Source organism: Alosa alosa, chromosome 7 (genome assembly GCF_017589495.1).
Source record: "Alosa alosa isolate M-15738 ecotype Scorff River chromosome 7, AALO_Geno_1.1, whole genome shotgun sequence".
Classification (NCBI taxonomy): domain Eukaryota; kingdom Metazoa; phylum Chordata; class Actinopteri; order Clupeiformes; family Clupeidae; genus Alosa; species Alosa alosa.
In genome coordinates, this window is record NC_063195.1 from 7488710 (window position 1) to 7510316 (window position 21607).

Below are 21607 nucleotides of genomic sequence, written 5' to 3' on the forward strand. Positions count from 1 at the left end.
TTGTTCTTATTTATCCTGTCGTCTCCCTGCCGCCTGTTTACGGTTATATCCTGTGCCTCTCCTGTCTGCTGGCCCCCCTTTCCTTAACACATGAACAGTGTATAAAAACGAACTGCACCTGCACTTTTAATGTAATTGGTTGTAGATCTTAGTGTTTCCTGCTAGCACCAAAAAAGTACCTGATGTCTGTGTGCCCTTTCCTTTTTCTCATAGTGTCTCTTTGATTAAAATAAAATCCTAGTTTCATTAAGAAAGTATCAGGGTTCTCAGATGAAACTACATTTATCAAACTAAAAATATGAAATAATAGAATGTAAAAACAATACTAACCAATTAAAAACAAATTAAAATACTAGCACATAATATTTAGCCTAGGCTACTTTTATGTTTCCACAGGTTTAGATAGATAGATAGATACTTTATTGATCCCCAAGGGGAAATTCAAAGTTTCTCTGATAACATAGGCTTAGCTACATCAGACCCTCTTGTGCCCGGTAGGCTAATATAAAAACACAGGATCTGTGCCAAAGTAATTTCAAAAAGGCACAAGGCAATTTATTCAAGATAAAATGAGAATGGACACCTAGGCTATGGAGTTCATCTCCTTGGAAATGACAATCGATTTTACCTCACCACACTGTAAAGCTTGATTTAAATAGAGAATTAGCCTATCTTGCTAACTAACCTTAGTAATGGTAACTAATCAAGGTCCACTTTACTAGCCTCAGTGGGTAAGTAGCAGGTAAGTAGCCAGTAATTCAATGTATGAAGACGTGACGAGCTATGAAAGAACAAAACACGTTTATAAATTAAGGTAGTAAAATCCTCAACAAGCTAGATGTCAGCTAGCAACTTACATTTTACCCATGCACATCAGCAGCAAACTGAATTTAGCCTACTGGAGGAATTTAACTAGCGTTTTGTCATTCAACGTTGACACTTGCTTGAGAAGTTGAAGTCGTTCTCTATCTCAGTTGCTTCTAGCGCCACGGTGGTTAAAAATGGTACGGTCCACAATAGGGGTGTCTGAAATCGCTTTACATTAAAAATGTTCCTACAGTAAAATTATGTATTATAACTGTAATGATATTTTTTCACAATATCAGAAAAATTATCTGACCCCCCCAAAACTAATATTTCTGTCTCTTTGGGGGGTACTGGATCTTCATTGGAGGGTATAGTACCCCCCAGTACCCCCTGTAATTCGAACTATGCTTGTTCCCCTACTCGGACGCCATCTTGGAAACGCACTGTGGGCAGTAATCTGGCAGCTATTTTCCTATAATGTGATTGGGGAGTGATACACAAGGAAGGTCATAGGGCATGCAAAGTACATCAGGCGATTCTGTGACATACATGTCCATGGAGGATTCTTGGAGTGCTGTGTCTCTTCATTAGATAGTATCTTGTTGTAGGGCACAGATCTATGTAAAGAGATATGAAGAGTTTGGTTACAAAACGCTATATCTCCATTTTTAAAAACATCAGTAAATCGTATTCAATAAATCAATTATTTGATTGTGTATTTCAGCCAATATCAATACAATTGCAGTTGTGCTGTTTTGACTAAAGATAAACCAAATAACAATAACCCAATTACAGTTGCGCTGAAATTACCTGTAAAACAAAATGTGAAAAAAATATTTATGGAAATTTGTTGAAATGGAGGATGTGTTTTGGAACCAAACTAGTTTGGTCCATACATAGCTGAGCATGTAGACTATGCCATAGTTGTATTATTGCTACTTTGTACTGTATTGATACTAGGCCTATATATCTCTCTTGTCACGGTGTTTTTTTAGAAGATAACAGACTTATTAAAAAGTGAGTGTAGGGTTTGACATCTTGATCCACACTCCAGCTCAGATGGTGGCAGTAATGCGCCAAAAAAAGGTTGCCAACCGCTTTAGAAAAATTAAGTAGAAGAAGATGGTGACGGGCAGAGTTCTGGTTACAGGGTTTTATCGGTGTGTATGAAGGAATGATAAGCTCCGCAGGGATGCACATTATTACACGTCCGATCAGACAAATAATAAAGTAAGGCGTATCAGTGTACGGAGTTGCAAACTCACTTGAGGTAAGGCTGACCTTTCGTGGTTTGACACAATTGCTGACGAACGTTAATACATAACCTTTAGCCCGACTCATTTAATGTAGCCTGTTAACCCTAGCTTTCTATTAATCCCTAAGGAAGACATAGCTTGGTAATTGCTCTATTTATTTTTGTGTTGCTCTGACATAGAGGCTAAAGAAAACTTGGGATCGTTGGTCTTTGAGAACATGGATCAAGGCCTTCAGTTGAACTCTGGTGCTAACGATACCGAAACACACCAGGTGCAGAGAGTGGTAGTAAAAGAAGAAGACATTAAGGAGGAGGAACATGAGCATATGATTGCATATCAAGATGATGACGAAATGCCTTTTACAGAGCATGACTGTAAAACTGAAGCAGACGGCGCTGAAACAGACGTCACAGAGTCCAGCGTTACTTACGATGATGAAACACCACAACAGACAGCGGAGATTGAAGTGAAGATTGAAGAAGATGATGAACAAGAGCTCGGTGATCTGCTGGCAAGTAAGTCCTTTTCAGATGTATGAATTATTTTTCTATAATATACGACCCCCACCCCCACACACAATTTTATTGAGATCCATGTGGTTAAAGCCAACATTTCTAAAGGGGCAGCCACTGACTTTTGTCAGTGGCTGTAGAGCAGTGTTTCTCAAACTTTTTCAGACCAAGGACCACTTAACCAATTAAAAAAATACCTCACGAACCACCTAGCTAAAAAACAACAACAGTAGACCTACTTCAACACTATATTGCACAATAGGTCTACTCACTGAACAACCTTGCTTATATTGTCTTTGCACCTTGCTTATTGTGTCAGAAGATTCATATGATTTAAACTGGCGTAGCTTACATAGGCAGTGTTGCAGAACTGTTTGGATTTACATACAAGTTGGTTCAATATTGCAAACAACTCATCTATATTATATTTTACCACGTCTGATCGCAGACCATTTGGGATAGCTTGCGGACCACACTTTGAGAAACACTGCTGTAGAGGGATTGGCAATGAAAGAAGGAAAAGCTGGGAAAGCCCATTAAAACCTGTTATGCATCACATGTTCCAGTACCGGGTCATTTCAGCATAGGCTACAGTAGTCATATTATACATCATTTGAAAGTTTGGACTCTTGGGATTCATGAAAATCTTTGTCATGTAAAATATGTGTAGTGCTTTACATTGTCAGATTAATCTTACTATGTCTCAATAAAATTGCCCCCCCCCCCCCCCCTCCTTCGCTTTTGGTTCATATGCAGTGAGCATTTGATTGTCAGTATGTAATTTGGATAACCAAAAGTCCAATGGGGAGTTTCTATAGGGCATTTTACACATGAGCATACCTTGGCAAATAATGGTCTAAAGTAAGTAGTTTTCATTCTGTATTGTTACTACTTTTGCACACAGCTTCACAAGACCTGATGCTAGGGCTCAGTTGTGTTGTGTCTAAGTCATGTCAAGTGACGTAGAGGGCTGAAATGTGGTCTGTCCAGAGATGCTTGTTATCCGACAGAATGAGAAAACAATATTCTAGCCTCTGTAACTCTGTGTCAGTACATCACACAGTTCTAATTGTTTTCCAAGAAACTACAGTGTCTCAGCATTCCAAAGAGGTCAGGCATTTGATTATACGCCAAAGTATGTAGGAGCAATGATCTCCTAAGTAGATGATGTGCAATGTCAGGCAAAAAACTCAAAATGGGGCGTTTGTATAAGAATTTAACAGGTAGGCAAGTTCAAAGAGGTGTGTTTTGAGGGTCTTTTTGAAGGAAGGTAGGGTGTTTGAAGAGGTGTGTTTAGGGTGTTTGAAGAGTTGTGTTTTGAGGGTCTTTTTGAAGGAAGGTAGGGTGTTTGAAGAGGTGTGTTTTGAGGGTCTGTTTAAAGGAAGGTAGGGTGTTTGAAGAGGTGTGTTTTGAGGGTCTTTTGAAGGAAGGTAGGGTGTTTGAAGAGGTGTGTTTTGAGGGTCATTTTGAAGGAAGGTAGGGTGTTTGAAGAGGTGTGTTTTGAGGGTCTTTTTGAAGGAAGGTAGGGTGTTTGAAGAGGTGTGTTTTGATGGTCTGTTTAAAGGAAGGTAGGGTGTTTGAAGAGGTGTGTTTTGATGGTCTGTTTAAAGGAAGGTAGGGTGTTAGTTGTGGTCTGGCAGGGCGTTCCCCAGGCGGAGTGTGCAGCAACTGAGAAGGGCCTGTTGCCCCAGGTAGGTCCAGAGCTTGGTCCTGATGGTTTTGAGTGTGTGTGTGTGTGTGCATGTGTGTCTGTGTGTGTTTGTGTGTGTGTGTGTTGGCAGTAACAGACAACTGAGGCGGTGGGTGGGTGTGTGGCAGATGAGCACATTGAATTTGCTCAGCGAGTCACTCTGGCAATGAGTAAGGATGCTCATTACTTATGTCTGTTGTATTGCGGGGCACCAATCACATCAGTGTATCTGATATAGGCAGGTCAAAGGCGAGCTAAACAGATGACGACAGCGCTGCAACGTCGTAAAGTCTGGAATCAGTCAGTAAACATTGGTCGTAGTGCGTAGTTTTTGGATGTTAAACATCTGCCTCTCATTCTAAGTCTCTATTGTAACTCTTTCAGGTGTATCAGAAGGCCAAAACAGAATGCAACAGAGGATCCACGGACAGAATGATGATGAACTCAACCTGCGACTCAGAGGAAGGCTGCACCACTGCGCTGTCTGCAGGAAGAGCTTCAAGGCCCTTACTGAACTCAAGTCACACATGCTAACACACTCTGCTAGGGTGAATGAACAGCAGAACACTGGTGGCAAAAACACTCATATCTGTAGTCACTGTGGGAGAACATTTGGAAGGTATACACAACTGAAACGTCACATTCGGACACATACTGGAGAGAAGCCCCATAAATGTGTCCAGTGTGGAAGAGCTTTTTCACAGACTGCCGCTCTTAACAGCCATATGCTAACACACACCGGAGAGAAGCCCCATAGATGTGTCCACTGTGACAAATCATTTACCAGATCCACACATCTTAAAAACCACATGCGTACACACACTGGAGAAAAGCCTCATAACTGCGCCCAGTGTGGGAAATCTTTTTCAGATATTTCACGTCTTCAAACCCACATGCTTACTCACGCCGAAAAGGAGCATCACCAATGTGACGAGTGGAGGAGCTTTTTTACAAACTTCTACTCTTAAAACCCACTCACTAATTCACACCAGAGAGAGAGAGAGAGAAAGAGCTTTTTTACAAATTTCTACTCTTAAAACGCACTTGCTAATTAGAGAGAGAGAATGCTGCCAATATCTTTACGTGTTTCTCCACAGGGAATACATTTTGCAACATCCAACTTAAAACCACATGCGCATTGCGCACACATGGATAAAGGCCTCATAAATGCGTCCAGTAAAATCTTCCAAACCACATGCTGTGACGTACATGTCTATGGAGGATTCTTGGAGTGCTGTATCTCTTCATTAGAAAGGATCTTGTTGTAGGACACAGATCTGTGTAAAGAGTATATGAAGAGTTTGGTTCCAAAACGCTATCTCTCAATTTTTAAAAACATCAGTAATCGTATTCAATAAATCAATTATTTGATTGTGTATTTCAGCCAATATCAATAAAATTGCAGTTGTGCTGTTTTGACTGAGTGAAGACATATGCTAATTCATACTGGAGAGAGACCTCGTATGTGACTATTGTAAAAAAGCTTTTGCAGCTTCCTCAAATCTTAAGCAGCACTTGTTAACACACACTGGAGAGAAGTGTCATACATGGGCCCAGTGTGGGTACGGCTTTACACTGACGTCTTAAAAAACACAAACAGGAATGCGACCATGGAAAACATACAGGCTATTCCTACCAGATATTAAAAGTAAGTGCTGGTCCAAGCATGTTGTTACACATGGCCTTTTTGGACATTCTGTAACTATGGAAACTTTCCACAAATGGCACAGGCATATCACACATCAAAAGTTGAACCTGCTCATTTTGAAAATTGTTATGTTTTTTTTGCAATTTGACGTCCGTTGTCTAGCCTAATGATTGATTGAACACAATACTGATTTGACCACTTTTGATGTTGCCCCCTCGTCCTCTGGCTCTTTGGCGACGCTCCATGCCTCATTTCTATCTTGTTTATTTTCTAATACCTCAGACAGCAATAAACAGCAAAATACAGGTTGGTTGTGGCGTGCATGCTTTTCATAAACCCCCTCTTATTCTAGTCTGTTATGATTCTTGACTGTATGTGTGAAAGTGGTTTAATGATCAGTTAAACATGCAGCTTCTTACACAACATGTCGACAAAGTGACACTCACACAGTTCACAAAGGTAAATCAACCCAGATAAGGTTTCCACATCCTGCAGTCAAACTCCATTCCAAGAGGTGGCAGTGTACAGTCATCTGGTTGGTTTGTCATCCACGAGAAGTTCATTGTACACGAGTAAGAAAATATTTACTCCATGCCATGGAAGCTGGTCTGGATCCATAGTTTTGCCGATGTCGGACCAAGAAGTCAATGTTTTGCGGGATGAACCTTGTTTAACGATAAACTAGGCGGAACACATCTCAGTGTGCGGAAGAACGAGGTAAGGCAACGTTACTTACAGTGAAACACTACAGACAACAGTGAAGATTGAAGTGAAGAAGGAAGACGATGAGCACGATTATCTGCTGGAAAGTAAGTCCTTTCAGATGTATTAATTATTAGGATGAATATGGCCGAGAGGTGCCTGTTGCTGGATATGGACTCATTTGCCTCATGTCACCATAACATAAATTACTTTTTTGTTCAATACTTGCAATTGCTATTTTGTCCCAAAGTTCAGAATCAGTCAAATAGTATCCTAAAATCCTAAAAAAAAAGTATTGTTTTGCTAAACAGAACAAGTGTGCCGGTTTGAAGAAACACACCACCGTTTAATGAAATGATTCACTGTGTCCCCTAGAGTTAGATAGACCTAAGTGAGCAAAAACATTTTTGCCTCCATGCATGCATTGGCTTAGTCCAGCCAGAGACGGTTGATAACTATATATTATATAATATATCAAGGATCTTTGGTCCAGCAGTGCCTGTTGCTGTTGGCATGGAAATGACAAACACAGCGCCAACTCAAATCACAAAACATAGTAAGTCAGCAATTTAGTAATATTAGTTTATTAACAAACAAACAAATTTATTACAGCTATTTGAAGCAGAGCAGCATCTGCCGCTGCAAAGTCTACAAGTCTAGATATAGCTTGTTTCCACAGAGTGGTACAGTTTAGTGTGATGCAGTGCATCACATAATATACTTTAAAAACAATATAAAACAGTGAATAAGTTATAAGAAGTAGATGTTATATGCTCATGCCCAATGTAAACAGCAGAGCCAGTTGTCCTCACCAGCCTGTTCAGCCGCCCAGCATCCCTCATGTTAATGCTGCCTCCTCAGCACACCCACAGCATAAAACCACACCCAATAGGGCTGGGACAACGCGTCGACGTAATCGATTACGTCGACGCAAAATATGCGCGTCGATTTGTCAGACCCAAAACGCGTGCTGCCAAATATTTTGAATTTTACACCTTCCGTGTTTCCCATACGTTGACTAATCTGTGGTGGGGCGCCACAAAACCGGCCGTCACACATTGATGTTCTATGTTGTACTATTTAAATTAAAGATAAGATAAAATCCTTTGAGCTGCACTTTTTACGCACGCAGCCTTTCCCTGCCCCGCCCGCTCTCTCTCTTAACGAGCCCACTGCCCATCCTCTGCATGTACATTTAACACAGAATATTCACGATTGTTGAAGGATTGTTGTTGCCACATAGAAGCATAGCATAGAACACGGCTGGCTAAATTGCTATTAAATCCGCTTAGCATCATGACCATGCTGTGCAAATTTGTTCAAAACTGCTGCAGTCAAGTTAACTCTGCTAAGGTCTATCACAACAGTACATTGAGGAGACTAAACTTAGTTAAGTTATGCAATCAAGCAGTATCTCAAAGCTAACGTTAGAATACTGTTTGGATGTTGAGTTTAGCATGCTTACTTACAGCTGCTTGTCAATTTTGTTACTCAGGGCTCATTTTATTGACTCTGAATGTTTGCAAAATCCCGATGTAAATATAAATTGTTTTCCAAGACTCAAAAGTGCTTGTCCCAAGGAGAAGTACAAACTGTTATTTGAACTAACTATGTTAGTTCTGGAATTCATGTTTTTTTCATTCAGATATATAAAGCAACATGTATAAAGTGCTTTTAGTCAATTAATGGGGAGATAATCAATAATTGAATCGGACTGAAAAAAATTAATCGTTAGATTAATCGATGCATCGAAAAAATAATCGCTAGATTAATCGTTTAAAAAATAATTGTTTATCCCAGCCCTAACACCCAGCACACCCACAGCATAAAAGCACACCCAGCACACCCACAGTATAAAAGCACACCCACAGCATAAAAGCACACCACGCACACTAGGGTCACTTAGACATTTCCATTCCACTCCATTATAGACAGAATATCAGCTGAGATCAGTTGCATTGTTTTTTAATGAGGGCAGCAGTTTTCAGATTACATGATGTTCTTACATAATTTCAAAAGGGTTCTCAACATTGGCCATAATCAGCAACCATTTATCCAATGTTCCAAAGGCACAGTCTGTTTACTAATCTGATATCATTTTAAAACATTGTAACAACGTGTGTAACTCTTTTTAGCCAATTCATGATTCACCGTTACATCCCCTGTGCCCAACCCTAATCACAACAAGTTATTATACATGTTAAGTCTCTATGGTAACTCTTCATTCTAATTCTAAGTCTCTATGGTAACTCTTCCAGGTGGATCAGAACACCTGCCAGTAACACAACAGAAGATCCATGGACAGAATGATGAACTCAACCTGCAACTTGAAGGAAGGCTTCACCACTGCACAATCTGCAGGAAGAGCTTCACGGCCCTGAAAGAACTCAAGAAACACCAGCAAACACACACAGTCAGTGTAAATGAACAGCAGAACACTGACAACAAAAAGACTCATTCCTGTGGACTCTGTGGGAGAACATTTAGAACTTCTGCGCATCTGAAACGCCACATTCCAACACACACTGGAGAGAGACTGTATGAATGTGCCCAGTGTGGAAAAGCATTTAGAGGCTCCACACAACTTAGGCACCACATGTTTACACACACTGGCGAAAAGCCTCATAAATGTGCCCGGTGTGGAAAAGGCTTCACACAAATTTCAAATCTTAAGCAGCATATGCTAACACACACTGGAACGAAGCCCCATAAATGTGTCCAGTGTGGAAAGACATACGTGGGGGCCACAAGCCTTGCACGCCACATTCTTACACACACTGGAGAGAAGGCTCACATTTGTGCCCAGTGTGGAAAAGCTTTTTTACAAATAGCTGGTCTTAAACGCCATATGCTAACTCACACTGGAGAGAAGCCTCATAAATGCGGCCACTGTGAAATAACTTGTACAACACCCTCAGAACTTAAATACCATGTGCGCACACATACTGGAGAAAAGCCTCATATATGTGTCCAGTGTGGTAGAGCCTTCTCACGAAATTCAAATCTTAAAACCCACATGCTTATACACACTGAAGAGAAGCCTCATAAATGTGACTATTGTGAACAAGCTTTTAGAACATGTTATGCTCTTGGAAGCCACATGCTAATTCACCTAGGAGAGAAGCCACATAAATGTAGCCATTGTGAAAAAACGTTTGCAACAGCCTCAGAACTTAAAAACCACATGTGCACACATACTGGAGAGAAGCCTCATAAATGTGACTATTGTGAAAAAGCTTTTAGAAGATGTCATGCTCTTAAAAGCCATCAGCTAGTACACACTGGAGAGAGACCTCATAAATGTGACTATTGTGAAAAAGCTTTTAGAACATGTCATGCTCTTAAAAGCCATCAGCTAGTACACACTGGAGAGAGACCTCATAAATGTGACTTTTGTGAAAAAGCTTTTAGAAGATGTCATGCTCTTAAAAGCCATCAGCTAGTACACACTGGAGAGAGACCTCATAAATGTGACTTTTGTGAAAAAGCTTTTAGAAGATGTCATGCTCTTAAAAGCCATCAGCTAGTACACACTGGAGAGAGACCTCATAAATGTGACTTTTGTGAAAAAGCTTTTGGAACATCCTCTTCTCTTAAACAGCACTTGCTCGCACATACTGGAGAGAAGCCTTACACATGTGCCCAGTGTGGAAAAGGTTTTACACTGAAGTCAAATCTTAAAAAACACATGCTAACACACACAAGAAAGCAGAAATGGCAATTCGTTCTCGTTCTGGATACTCTGGTAAAAGGATAATTGTGCGTTCCATTTGCACATGGTGACAGCTTGTGACAACTCGTAACTTGTGAAATGAAGTCGTCAGATCTCGCTGTAAACTGGGGGTTATTTGATTGCTGCGAGATATGCTTTTTGTCAGACGATTTTAGTGGGGGTTGTTCTGTTTCGACTAACCTCGCTGTAAGAATAGGTATCATCATCAGCTTTATCACCAGACTCTTCCCTCCCTCTCCACTTCCCTCTCTTTACCTTATCTACCTCCTCTCCACTGCTCCTCCTTCAGTACTTAATATGTAGTCCTATCCTATCTAGTATTGTATTGATGGATGCAGTGGTAACTAGCTATCGTCTCCTCTGCGCTGTACATTATTATAATGCTGTAGCCGCAGCTCTGAAGTTCAAATGTTAAAATGCTGAAAAAGAGCTGAAATGTCATTGTATTGCTGTAGTTGTAGCTCTGTAGGTTAAATGTTTGTTTTTGTAAATGTCTGCCAAATGAACATTAAAGATATAAAACTCAACAAATGAAAAGAAAGAACCGAAAGACGTGTTTCAACCTTGTAACGAGGAAAACCAATCAAGCTGTTTTGAGATTCACTGTTTTGACAAAATTATTATTAGAAACATTAGCCTAACTAAAATAAGACTTTGATTGTATTAACCCTTAAAGTGCCCATATTTTGACTATTTTTGAGTTCCAGAAAACATGTTTCTGAAGTTGTTTGGTGGAAATAGCGTGTAGGAAACGATTGTTACCTACCTCTATTACTCTGTTTCAGCCCCTTCCAGAGTGTGCTGTTTTCTGCTGCTCATCAGCCCCTTCCAGAGTGTGCTGTTTTCTGCTGCTCATTACATCTTTGCCCACTCCCCACTTACATGGCGGCAGTAGTTCAACCATACATGTTCGAACCAGAATCTGATCCTGAAGGAGGGGAGTCTCCTGCACTACCCGAGACTCAGAGAATTCAGCAAGACGCTTCTGAATGGTTAGTGAAACTTAGATAGTCAGTGTTTAGCCAGGCGCGTGGGAACCTATTTTTGACCAGGGGTGCTGAATAACAAAAATAATGGATGTCCGACGATTTCTGTCCTCCTATGTTTCGGATTTTGACTGCTAAATACATCATTTTAGTGCGGTGTGGGTGATAGAGAGAAGTTTTAGGGATCAATAAAGTATATCTATCTATCTATCTATCTATCTATCTACGTCCCCAAGGCAGCCACAAATTCCAATGTTCCGCCGACAGCACTCCGACTCCACTGCACCCACCCTAACCCCACAGAAGCGCACTTGACATCATTAGCCTATTTCAGTATAGCTAAGGAAATTACTTTTCTGATCGTCAAAACCACACCAGAGATGTTTGGCTTTAAATATAGGCTAATAATCAGGCTGCAATGATCTCGCAAATAATTCCTGAATAGCCTAAAGTGTGTCATCTCCACAGCAAGAATGTGTGCTAATAATTTCTATCTTAGCAACTAGTGAAATGATTTCACTAGCTATAATTTATTAATTTTTCAAAACTGTACAACACAATTAAAGTTTCTTTCAGCTTATCCATGCTTTTTTGAACGTGTAAATATCATAGAATATGTAGGCCTATATCAATTGTAGGCCTACACACTTGATCGCTATCACCAGAGCCCGTTTACGGATTAGACATTCTCTGGCTATCACATAGCTGAAACCACGCTACGGTTCAGTAACTGACTCACAATTTTTTGTAGTTTTTAGAACCTATATTCCAACCAATCCATAACCCTTTTTTGCTATTTGACTCATCATTTCAAATACACAAATATAAATAATGTCAGACAGCGAATTAGTAATTATTTAAATATATAGGCCTATATAACAAATTTTAAAAATCTATCTCTTGCCAGCAGGGGGTGCTGCAGCACCCCCCTTCCCGCGCCCTTGTGTTTAGCCCATGAAAGCTAACGTTAGGCTAGTCTAGCTATCGATAGCTATAACGTTAGCTAACGTTAGTGCCAGGTCAGGCACTATTATGAATTATTATTCATTATTTATTCAACCTAATGAATTTGTATTCACACAGAAGTAAACTATATTGTGCTTCTTGTTCACTAAACGTGAAGTTATGTCTTGTAAACACCCCGCTGCTTCAAGCTTCGCTCGGTTGAAATTGGCCAAGGTGGTTGGCAGATCCTGTAACCTGCTCTAACTTATAACGTTACAGTTTTTCACAGTAAAATTAGGGAGGGCTCCGACACCATTGCTCTACAGACTGAGTGTTCCTAAAGTACAGTAGTATTTTTCTGTCATACTTATGAGACTCGCTTGTATGCGCCTGATATATTGGTGTATACTGGGGTGTTCGCATTGTACACTTGAGAAAGTCTAGCCTAGCACTACTTACCATTCACCTACTTACGTCAGGCTGAGAAAAAGTACTAGCTAGCTGGAGCATGCTTGTTCAAATGTAATCGTGGGTGCTATTAATGGGTAAAAAAATACCAGGTTTATTATTTCTTTAGCTTTATTCATGCATGACTCCTTTCGTATTTGTGTGTTTAGGTGCACATGTGGAAATTGTGCAACAATGCCATCAGAGCCTGAGAACTTATGCTGCCAGGAGGTACCACAGGTAACATGATCTTTCCTATACTAATGTCAGCAATATATGATTGCAGACAAGATGCCACTGCAGATACTTGCCTTATGTTATGCATAATAGGTTACAAGACGGCTGCAGCAGCTGGATGAAAGGCCCCCATGTATGATAGGCAAACAGGTTCTAAACCTGGACGGTCTAAATGTGTTCTCACTGCAGAATGCATGCAACATTTACAGGGCCGACTACGGTCCTTTAGAGTTACGGGGAATAGAGCAGTGAGTTATCTGTAATAACCTACTTACATTAGCTGTTCATACAACATAATAAAGCAAATATAGTCTGCCAAAGCCTCCATTTCAGAATTTTTTCTTGATAATAGCCAAGTATTTCCTTAGCAAACTGTATATTACACAAATTCACATGAAGCATTTTACACATGCAATAAACATTTATTTACCACTGTCATTGTACATAAAAATACAGTATTGAAGGATTCACTGAATCCAAATTAGACATACGTTATAAAACCTGTTGACTAGCAATGTTCATTTTTCTCAGTCGTTACAGGTATTAAGCCTACAGAAGTTTTGTGAGCTGGTGCTGGGGCTTCCTTGGTAGAAAGATACGGGTAGTGATCCCCTCATGTGTCGTGACGGGAGTTTCCTGACGCCCATGGAAGATATGTAGGCTTCAAACTCCCGCCCCTTGATTGAATCTTGAGACATAGCTGGCGATGACCTCCTCCTTGTCTGGATGCTCATATTGTGAAGACAGGTCCGGCGGGATGTTTATCTTCAGAATCTCGTCTCCATACGATGATGGATCAACAAAGACTTTCTGCATGATCATGTCCATCAAATCAACATACCCTGTGCAATACACATGCACGTGAAATTTTGTAGTTTCTCAGGTATTTAAGTAAGTTTGTTTGGTTTTATTTATTGTGTTGAAAGCACTGTTGCAGTACTTTGTACAATGTAAATGTTTGTTTTTGTGTAAAAAAAAAAAAAAATTACGGAATGTAGTGTCTGTCTTCACTGGTCTGGCTCTGCACTCTCCCTTCCTGGATTTTGGAAAGCTCAGTTTGTAAAGAGGATCCCCTGAAGATGTGGTGGCTTGTCCTCGATTTAGCCTGGCTAGCGCCACCACTTCTCAATGAGACGTGGTCTGGGAACCAAACGTTCATTTTCTCGTATTTGAAAAAAATGCCCAGATCCGTCTTTAAAGTTTGTGGCTTGCTGTGTTACCTGTGTTCAGTCTTTGTCAAAAGCTAAGCAGCATGCCCTTGGTCAATTACTGGATGGGAGACCACATGAAGTCACAATAAAGAGAATCTTATTTCTGCCACTATGTGTTCTCTAAATCACTTTCTTCTTATAAAAACTCTCGATTTTTGACCATTCTGAGAGTTTAGTTGAAACTGTGTGGTTAATGGTGAAGTAAGAAAACATAAACAGATACGATCTGAAACAATACCTTACAAATCAAATGGGGATCGAACCACATTTGAGCAGCCTGGGCTACCGTGCAAAAAACACCCTCACCACATGGTTATTGCTTAACCCTTAAAGGTGTAGGTTTTTGAACGTTCTAAATTCCGCAACAATTGAAGGTTCTAAAATTCTATGTTGAATTCAATGAACCCAGATATTCTTTAGAACGTTCATTTCTCAACATTCCTGTCACACCAGTGTGACGGTACTCCTTTAAGGGTTAAAAGAAAGCTACACTGTTAATTGAACGTGCGGGCACGCCTGCCGACACCGGTGAAATGCACCGAAGCTTCACTTAACTTTGGTCACATGACATGGGGATTTTGAACGATGTTTCGAAGCAGTGGTCACATGACATCGCTGTTTTGAACCACGTTTCGAAGCAGTGTTTCGAAACACTTGTGCTTCGAAGCCTCGACACTGATTCGAGACGTCGGTTTCGAAAGTCACACCCCTATAGTGAGCCCTGTATGTGTTTAGCTTGGTTTCTTGATGGCTAGCTCGCTAGCTAGTGGGGGTTTAGCGTAGCAGTCACTTGCTACCAAAGCTGCAGGGGGAGCTATGTCGTGAAAAATGTGAGCCCAAATCAGGGCGAAAACCCAGAAACAGAGAAGAAATAACCAGACCTGCATAGGGCTTCTTTAATATCTCTGGTCGTATTTATAGTAGACTATTCATATTTGGATGGCTGTAAGATTATACATAATTACATGATATGTGTCTGTTTAAGTTTCCGTAGCTACACCACATCTTGAGAATAAAACACTGTTAAGGCCTATTCACACCAAGAACGATAATGATAACTATAACCATAACGATAAAAGCGTTCACACTGAACAACGATAAACAAAGTCTCTCCTTGTGTTAATGCATGTGACGTTAAAATTCGATGGGTTCTAATTGGGTATTATCTTTTTATCGTTCTGAAAATCGCTCTGAAAGTGATCCCCAACGATATCGTTCTTCATATCGTTATAGTTTATGTGTGAACGTCGTCATTCATATTAACGAGAACGATATTTATTTAGAGCTATCGTTATCGTTCTTGGTGTAAATGGGCCTTTACATTTGTACCACTGTTACATTACCAGTTCTCCCCTAGCCTGAAAAGTTGTGAGTTCAATTCCTGGCTTTCTCCGTTGTGCCCTTGGGTAAGGCACAACTCCATGTTGCTTTAGGGACAATGGCCCTTGTAAAAAAAAAAAATCACATATATAAGACCACGTGTACGCGTAGGGTAACAGATATTTTCATTAACATGAAAACTGACCTTTTATCACGGAAAACGGTGGCCATAGCACCTTCTTGTAAAATGTTTGTAACGTTTTGATTCTGTTGCACATTTTACATGTTTTGTGCTTCTGCCTTTATTTGAAAATGTTAGGAATAGAAAGTCCAGATATGTTTGCATATGCATTTGTCGAAGGACTAGCATAGCTTAAGTCTTTTTTAGGCAAGTCCCTCCACTCGGCAGCCATATGACAACGCTTTTTGGGCACTCGTCTGGCATCCATTTCGGCAAAAATGCGCGTGCGCAAGGCTTCACGACACCAATCTTGCTCCTGCGGCGAGATCACAACACATGATTGGCACGATGTCTTCACAACACACCATATGATTGGCTCAATGTATTCACATCACACCACATGATTGGCTCAATGTATTCACATGTCGACGTTTTGCCGAGGAAGGGGTGGGATATGTGTAGACAACGGCCATATTGGCGTGACAAATATAGCCCCATGCATTTCTATAGAGTATTTTTTGAGTGCTGTGTCTCCACATTAGAAAGTCTCTGGCATAGCCTAGTGAACTTGATTATCGATATATTGCAGTTAAACTCCATTCCAGACGGTGGCACTAATGGCTGGGTAGTTGTCTGGTTGGTTGGCAAACAACGAGGAAAGGAGTTGGAATTGTAGGTCTCAGGTAAACATCCACCAGAGAAAATGATCGAGATCGAGATTGTGACATTATATGGAGATAACAACTGTTGCATTAGGCATTAACACCAACTTAATCTTAGTGCAACAGTATAAGACCTCAGTACGCTGAACAGCAAGTTTCTTGCATAGACAGTGGTAGGCTGGCTACGTGATAGCCTATGCTAAGCGAATGCATCAATTTTAGAGTAGGCTATCGCTTTCTATTATTTTCGAAAAGACGAAACAGATTTTGACAACGCGTCTTTGTGTTGTTTATTTGACTACAGGCTATCGTTAGACGAAACTTCAAATGAGATCATCTTTGTTCCGTTGGGAACATGGATCTCGGAATGCCGTTGAGCACCGGTGGTAACATTACCGTAACACACCAGTTTGGCCTGAGAGTGATAGTGAAGGAAGAAGATATCAAAGAGGAGGAATATGGGCAGATGATTGGATGTCCAGATGAGGAAGGAAAGCCTTTTGCAGAGCTTCACTGTGAAACTGAAACGGACATTACAGAATCCAACGTTACTTGCAACGAAACATTACATGAAACAGTTGAGATTGAAGTGAAGAAGGAGGATGAGCAAGAGCACGACCTGCTAGAAAGTAAGTCCTTTCTAATACCGATTTCAGATTGTAATCCCGTATTGTGCCTTCCGTCTTGCGTCCCAGCTGTACATTAAAACACAAACTTTTTTTTTGCACATACAGCAAAGATCTCACATTACACTGCCTATCCTCTGAATATACTGTAAAAGACGCGGTCTCTCTGGACAGCTCAGGCTCCAAAAACAGCCAGGTGTAGTCTGGAACATAACTTTTTCCAGCAGGGTAGTTCAGGAGGATAGTTTCAGTTGAAGGAGAGGGAGGGGGCGAGCTAGCTCTCTGTTATGTTTGAACGTTAACAGAAGTGACGTTACCCAAGGACCCCTTAACCTGGCTAATAATAATAATAATAATAAACTCACGGACCACCTAGCTAAAAAAAAAAGAGTAAACCTTCTTTAATAGTATATTACACACTAGGCCTACTCACTTAAACACTTTACACAGTGTTGCAGAACTGTTTGGATTTATATACAAGTTGGTTCAATACACGGGTTTCCCGTTTACCAACAAAACTAGATGCGCGCGCAGCCGTGAGGCAGAAGAGGCTTGGTGGCCGTCCACAATGTTATAAACTTAACCTAAATAGTCGGCTGCTGTAAACTACAATAGGATTTTTTGTATACCCCTGTTGTCTCAATGATAATAACATCTCATTTCAGACTATATTTCAAAGTTTGATGTTCATTTGGATTATTAATATAACATCGTATTTTGTCATTTTTGGCAAAGACATGCATTTCGTTAGGGATATTGAACATATTTAACATTCTCTAACCATCGTGATTTCGAATTGGTGCCGTTTTCAGCACAAAAACTCATTTTATTCTTTTGCTCTTTTGCACTGCTCTATGCTGTTCTATGGTGCTTTCTGCCTCTTGGTTGCGCACGCATGTTTTCGTGACGTTCCATAGAAATCCATGTATATTGCAAACAACTCATCTATATCATATTTTACCACATCTACTCATGGACCACTAGGGATAACTTCTGTGTGCCTTTGATTTGATTTTGATCATCTTAGGGTGGCTTCAGCGGGCTTAGTGCCCCCAAAAAAAAAAAAAAAACAGGCCTAATGACGCCCCTGCTTTACATTCCATAGCCTTTATACCTGTATAACTGCTGATTATCCATAAAAAAAAAACAGCCTGACCAGCTTAAGGTGGTTTGCAGGTTAACCAACTTGTTTGACCAGCCTATGATGGTTGATCTGCTGATATTATGTTTTTGCAAGAGTTTTGCTGGTCTAGCTGGTTTGCCCAACTTACTATGGTAATTCAGCTGGTTTTGCTCATCATAATTTTAGCTGGTGTTGCTAGTCTTACATTGCTGGTTTAACTGGTCATACCAGCTTATGTTGGTTATACTAGCAAATCAGAATGACCATGTTACACCAACAATGTCAAGCTTGGCAGGCTGGTCACCAGCATGACCATCTTACACCAGCTGTATCCCACATGTCAGACTGGTCACACCAGCATAACCAGCTTCCTCAGATGGTTACACCAGCATGTCCACCTGGTGAGCCAACCAGCTACACCAACAAAGACCACCGGCAAGAGCTTGAGGAAAACCAGCAAAGACCAGCTAAAACCAACCACCAGCATGAGCTGGTTTCTAGTCATTTTATTTTTCATGTATGTTTGATGTATATATGGGGGTAGAAATGTTGCTTTGTTTGATGTGGATCAACGGCCTATATGCATTCTAACTCTGTCTCTATGGTAACTCTTCCAGGTGTATCAGAACACCCACACGTAACACAACAGAAGATCCATGGACAGAAAGATGAACTCCACCTGCAACTTGAAGGAAGGCTGCACCACTGCACAGTCTGCAGGAAGAGTTTCACAGCCCTGAGTGAACTTGAGAAACACCAGCAGACACACTCTGTTAGTGTGAATGAACAGCAGAACACTGACAAAAGGCCTCATAAATGTGTACATTGTGAAAAAGCATTCAAAACACGAGCCCATCTTAAACATCATATACGAACACACACTGGAGAGAAGCCTCATAAATGTGTCCAGTGTGGAAAAGCATTTTCACAAATTGCCAATCTAAACAACCATCTGATGATACACACTAGTGAGAAGCTACATAAATGTGTCCAGTGTGGAAAAGCATTTAAAACATCCCCAGATCTTAAACGACACATGCTTACACATACTGGAGAGAAGCGTCATAAATGTGCCGAGTGTGGGAAAGCTTTTTCAATATTGCAATATTTTAAAAGCCATATGCTAGTACACACTGGAGAGAAACCTCATAAATGTGTCCAGTGTGGGAAAGCTTTTTCACAAATTTCCAATCTGAACAACCATCTGATGATACACACTAGTGAGAAGCCTCATAAATGTACCCATTGTGGAAAAGCATTTAAAACATCCCCAGAACTTAAACGACACATGCTTACACATACTGGAGAAAAACGTCATGAATGTGCCCAGTGTGGGAAAGCTTTTACACAAATCTCTACTTTAAAGTTACATATGCTAACACACACTGGAGAGAAGCCTCATAAATGTTCCTATTGCGAACATGCATGCACGACATCCGCTAATCTTAAACAGCACATGCTAACGCACACTGGAGAGAAGCCTCATGAATGTATGCAGTGTGGAAAAAGCTTCTCACACATGTCATATCTTAAAAAACATATGCGAGTACACACAGGAAAGCAGCCTGTGCATGTGCACACGCTTGTACCAGATATAAGTACTGATTCAACCTCTTAACTCAAGTAAAAATAAATAAAGAGAAAACATTTCCTGGCCTTTTTGAAGGACTATGTAACCTGCTGTCTCTGTTACGACTCCCACACATCTGCATGCATCCCGTTCACTTTTCATGGGCTTACGTCAGCCGTTGCCGAACTGAATTGTGGGTCCGTCACGTCGCTTGAAAAGTTCAACTTTTGCTGCAACGACGGACAACAACAGAAGGCACCAACCAATCAAATTTGGGGAAATAGATAGATATTTTATTGATCCCCAAGGGGAAATTCAAGGTAAATGGGGAAAGGCTTCAGTATTTACTCAGTACTGTTTGAGTGGACTGACAATGGGGAAAGGCTTCATTACTCTTGGCATTTTATGTACCTTGTATCCATGACCAGCTTGTGTCTGTGTCTTTCCTATATGCTTGTTCTCTCATTGTCCTTGCCTGAATGTACTGTCAGTGAGGTCTAACATGTATGCTAAATGTACTTCTTATGCCTATACCTTATTGTACAGTGTCCTTGGGTATCTTGAAAGGTGCTTTTCTGAAGTAAATTTATTATTATCAGTATTCAATTCACTACTACAGGGTTCCGACCTATTTTCTCAAAAAAAAAAGAAATCAAAAACTTTCCCTGACTTCAGAGCCTAATGGCTCCTACACGCAGTTGCGTGCGTTGCAGTGCTGGAGATGCATCCCATTAACTTTACATGGGCTCACGTCATCCGTTGCTGAACTGAATTGTGGGTCCGTTGCGTCGCGTTGCTCCCGTCGCTCGCGTTGAGAAGTTCAACTTTTGCTGCACCGACGGACGGCACCAGCCAATCAAATTACGAACAAGCGAACAACAGACGGCACCAGCTAATCAAATTACGGTTATACCTGAAGCCATTTGCATAGCTACTGTCGGTAACACCCACTGGCAACGAAACTGTGTGTAGAAGCCCTAAAAGTACAAAATGCCTACTTTACGCCACAGGTTGTGGCTAATTATTAAATGTGACAAACAACGAGATTAAAATGTTTTCTTCCCCACCATTCTATATCCATGTAGAAAGCGATTGAATTATGTGGCATGAACATCATGGAAATTCCATTTCTTTGTAAGGGAAAGGATTATTCAATCTTAGTAGTAGCAGTTAATGTATAGTACATTTCATTATTACATTTGGCTGATGCATTTTTAGCCAAAGCGACTTACAACATGGTAAACAGTTTAAGTTTTAGAGCAATTCTCAACAATTTTAGGACAATTTAAAAAGCATTAGAGTACAGTAAGAATAAGTGCATCAGTGAGTGCTGTTTTTAACAGTTACTTGTCAGTTTAAGACGGCTGGTGAGTGCTAGGATCAGCAAGACTTGTTGTAAATGTTGCTATGAGAGGAGATGTTCTCTAAAGAGCTGGGTCTTCAGGAGTTTTTTGAAAATGGAGAGGGATGTCCCTGCCCTTGTAGGAACTGGCAGTGTGTTCCACCAACGAGGAACAACAGATGAGAAAAGTTTGGATTGGCCTGAGCATACCGGTGGTAGAGCTAGACGTCGTTCGTCTGAGGAGCGCAGCGGTCTGGAGGAAGCGTATGTCTGTATGAGGACATTCAAGTAGGTGGGAGCAGAACCGGAGACTTTGTAGGCAAGCGTTAGAGCCTTGAATTTGATGCGGGCCGCCATAGGTAGCCAGTGTAGCTGGATGAGCTACTGGATAGTAGTCAGTAGTAGTTTAGTAGTAGTTAAAATTATGTATAATATGACTATGCTACATAACAATCTGATTAATAAAATTAATTTGATTGATGGTAAACTCTACATTGCTACAATAGGCCACGATGAACCACACCAGAAAGGTTAATTTCCAGAATCCTGCAGTAAAACTCCATTCCAGGCGGTGGCACTAATGCACAGTGTTGTGGTTGGTTTGTCATC

At 40.7% G+C, this 21607-nt stretch overlaps 3 protein-coding genes across 6 annotated transcripts; all 3 read left to right on the forward strand.

The window, feature by feature from the left end:
- The first annotated feature begins 1902 nt into the window (after nucleotides 1-1902).
- Nucleotides 1903-5689, forward strand: LOC125297388 (zinc finger protein 22-like). The gene is made up of 3 exons (XM_048247747.1): nucleotides 1903-2077; nucleotides 2243-2578; nucleotides 4650-5689. The coding sequence occupies exons 2-3, from the start codon at nucleotides 2281-2283 to the stop codon at nucleotides 5231-5233; spliced, it is 882 nt and encodes a 293-aa protein (XP_048103704.1). The 5' UTR covers nucleotides 1903-2077; nucleotides 2243-2280; the 3' UTR covers nucleotides 5234-5689.
- An 830-nt stretch (nucleotides 5690-6519) lies between these two features.
- Nucleotides 6520-13575, forward strand: LOC125297366 (zinc finger protein 431-like). 2 transcript variants are annotated; one of them, XR_007194005.1, is made up of 5 exons: nucleotides 6520-6722; nucleotides 8874-9028; nucleotides 11171-11340; nucleotides 12897-12966; nucleotides 13495-13575. XR_007194005.1 is itself a non-coding variant. In XM_048247704.1 (4 exons), exon 2 carries the CDS (start codon nucleotides 9212-9214, stop codon nucleotides 10370-10372), a length of 1161 nt encoding a protein of 386 aa, XP_048103661.1. In that variant the 5' UTR covers nucleotides 6520-6722; nucleotides 8874-9211; the 3' UTR covers nucleotides 10373-11340; nucleotides 12897-12966; nucleotides 13495-13575. The 2 variants fall into 2 exon arrangements, 1 of the variants encoding a protein (XP_048103661.1); XM_048247704.1 differs by having other exon boundaries at nucleotides 8874-11340.
- A 2671-nt stretch (nucleotides 13576-16246) lies between these two features.
- LOC125297356 (zinc finger protein 501-like) lies at nucleotides 16247-20221 on the forward strand. Of its 3 annotated transcripts, none has more exons than XM_048247692.1 (3): nucleotides 16249-16510; nucleotides 16642-16966; nucleotides 18704-20221. In XM_048247692.1, exons 2-3 carry the CDS (start codon nucleotides 16693-16695, stop codon nucleotides 19702-19704), a joined length of 1275 nt encoding a protein of 424 aa, XP_048103649.1. In that variant the 5' UTR covers nucleotides 16249-16510; nucleotides 16642-16692; the 3' UTR covers nucleotides 19705-20221. The 3 variants fall into 3 exon arrangements, with proteins under 3 accessions (XP_048103647.1, XP_048103649.1, XP_048103648.1); XM_048247691.1 differs by having other exon boundaries at nucleotides 16263-16358; XM_048247690.1 differs by having other exon boundaries at nucleotides 16247-16966.
- Nucleotides 20222-21607: the final 1386 nt, after the last annotated feature.

What these genes read in the sequence shown, in the direction of transcription:
- LOC125297366 (XM_048247704.1), top strand. Translation starts at nt 9,212, where the DNA reads ATGTTTACACACACTGGCGAAAAGCCTCATAAATGTGCCCGGTGTGGA.
- LOC125297388 (XM_048247747.1), top strand. Translation starts at nt 2,281, where the DNA reads ATGGATCAAGGCCTTCAGTTGAACTCTGGTGCTAACGATACCGAAACA. An exon ending in GCTCGGTGATCTGCTGGCAA is followed by an intron (nt 2,579 to 4,649) that starts GTAAGTCCTTTT and finishes TAACTCTTTCAG; the next exon opens with GTGTATCAGAAGGCCAAAAC.
- LOC125297356 (XM_048247690.1), top strand. Translation starts at nt 16,693, where the DNA reads ATGGATCTCGGAATGCCGTTGAGCACCGGTGGTAACATTACCGTAACA. An exon ending in AGAGCACGACCTGCTAGAAA is followed by an intron (nt 16,967 to 18,703) that starts GTAAGTCCTTTC and finishes TAACTCTTCCAG; the next exon opens with GTGTATCAGAACACCCACAC.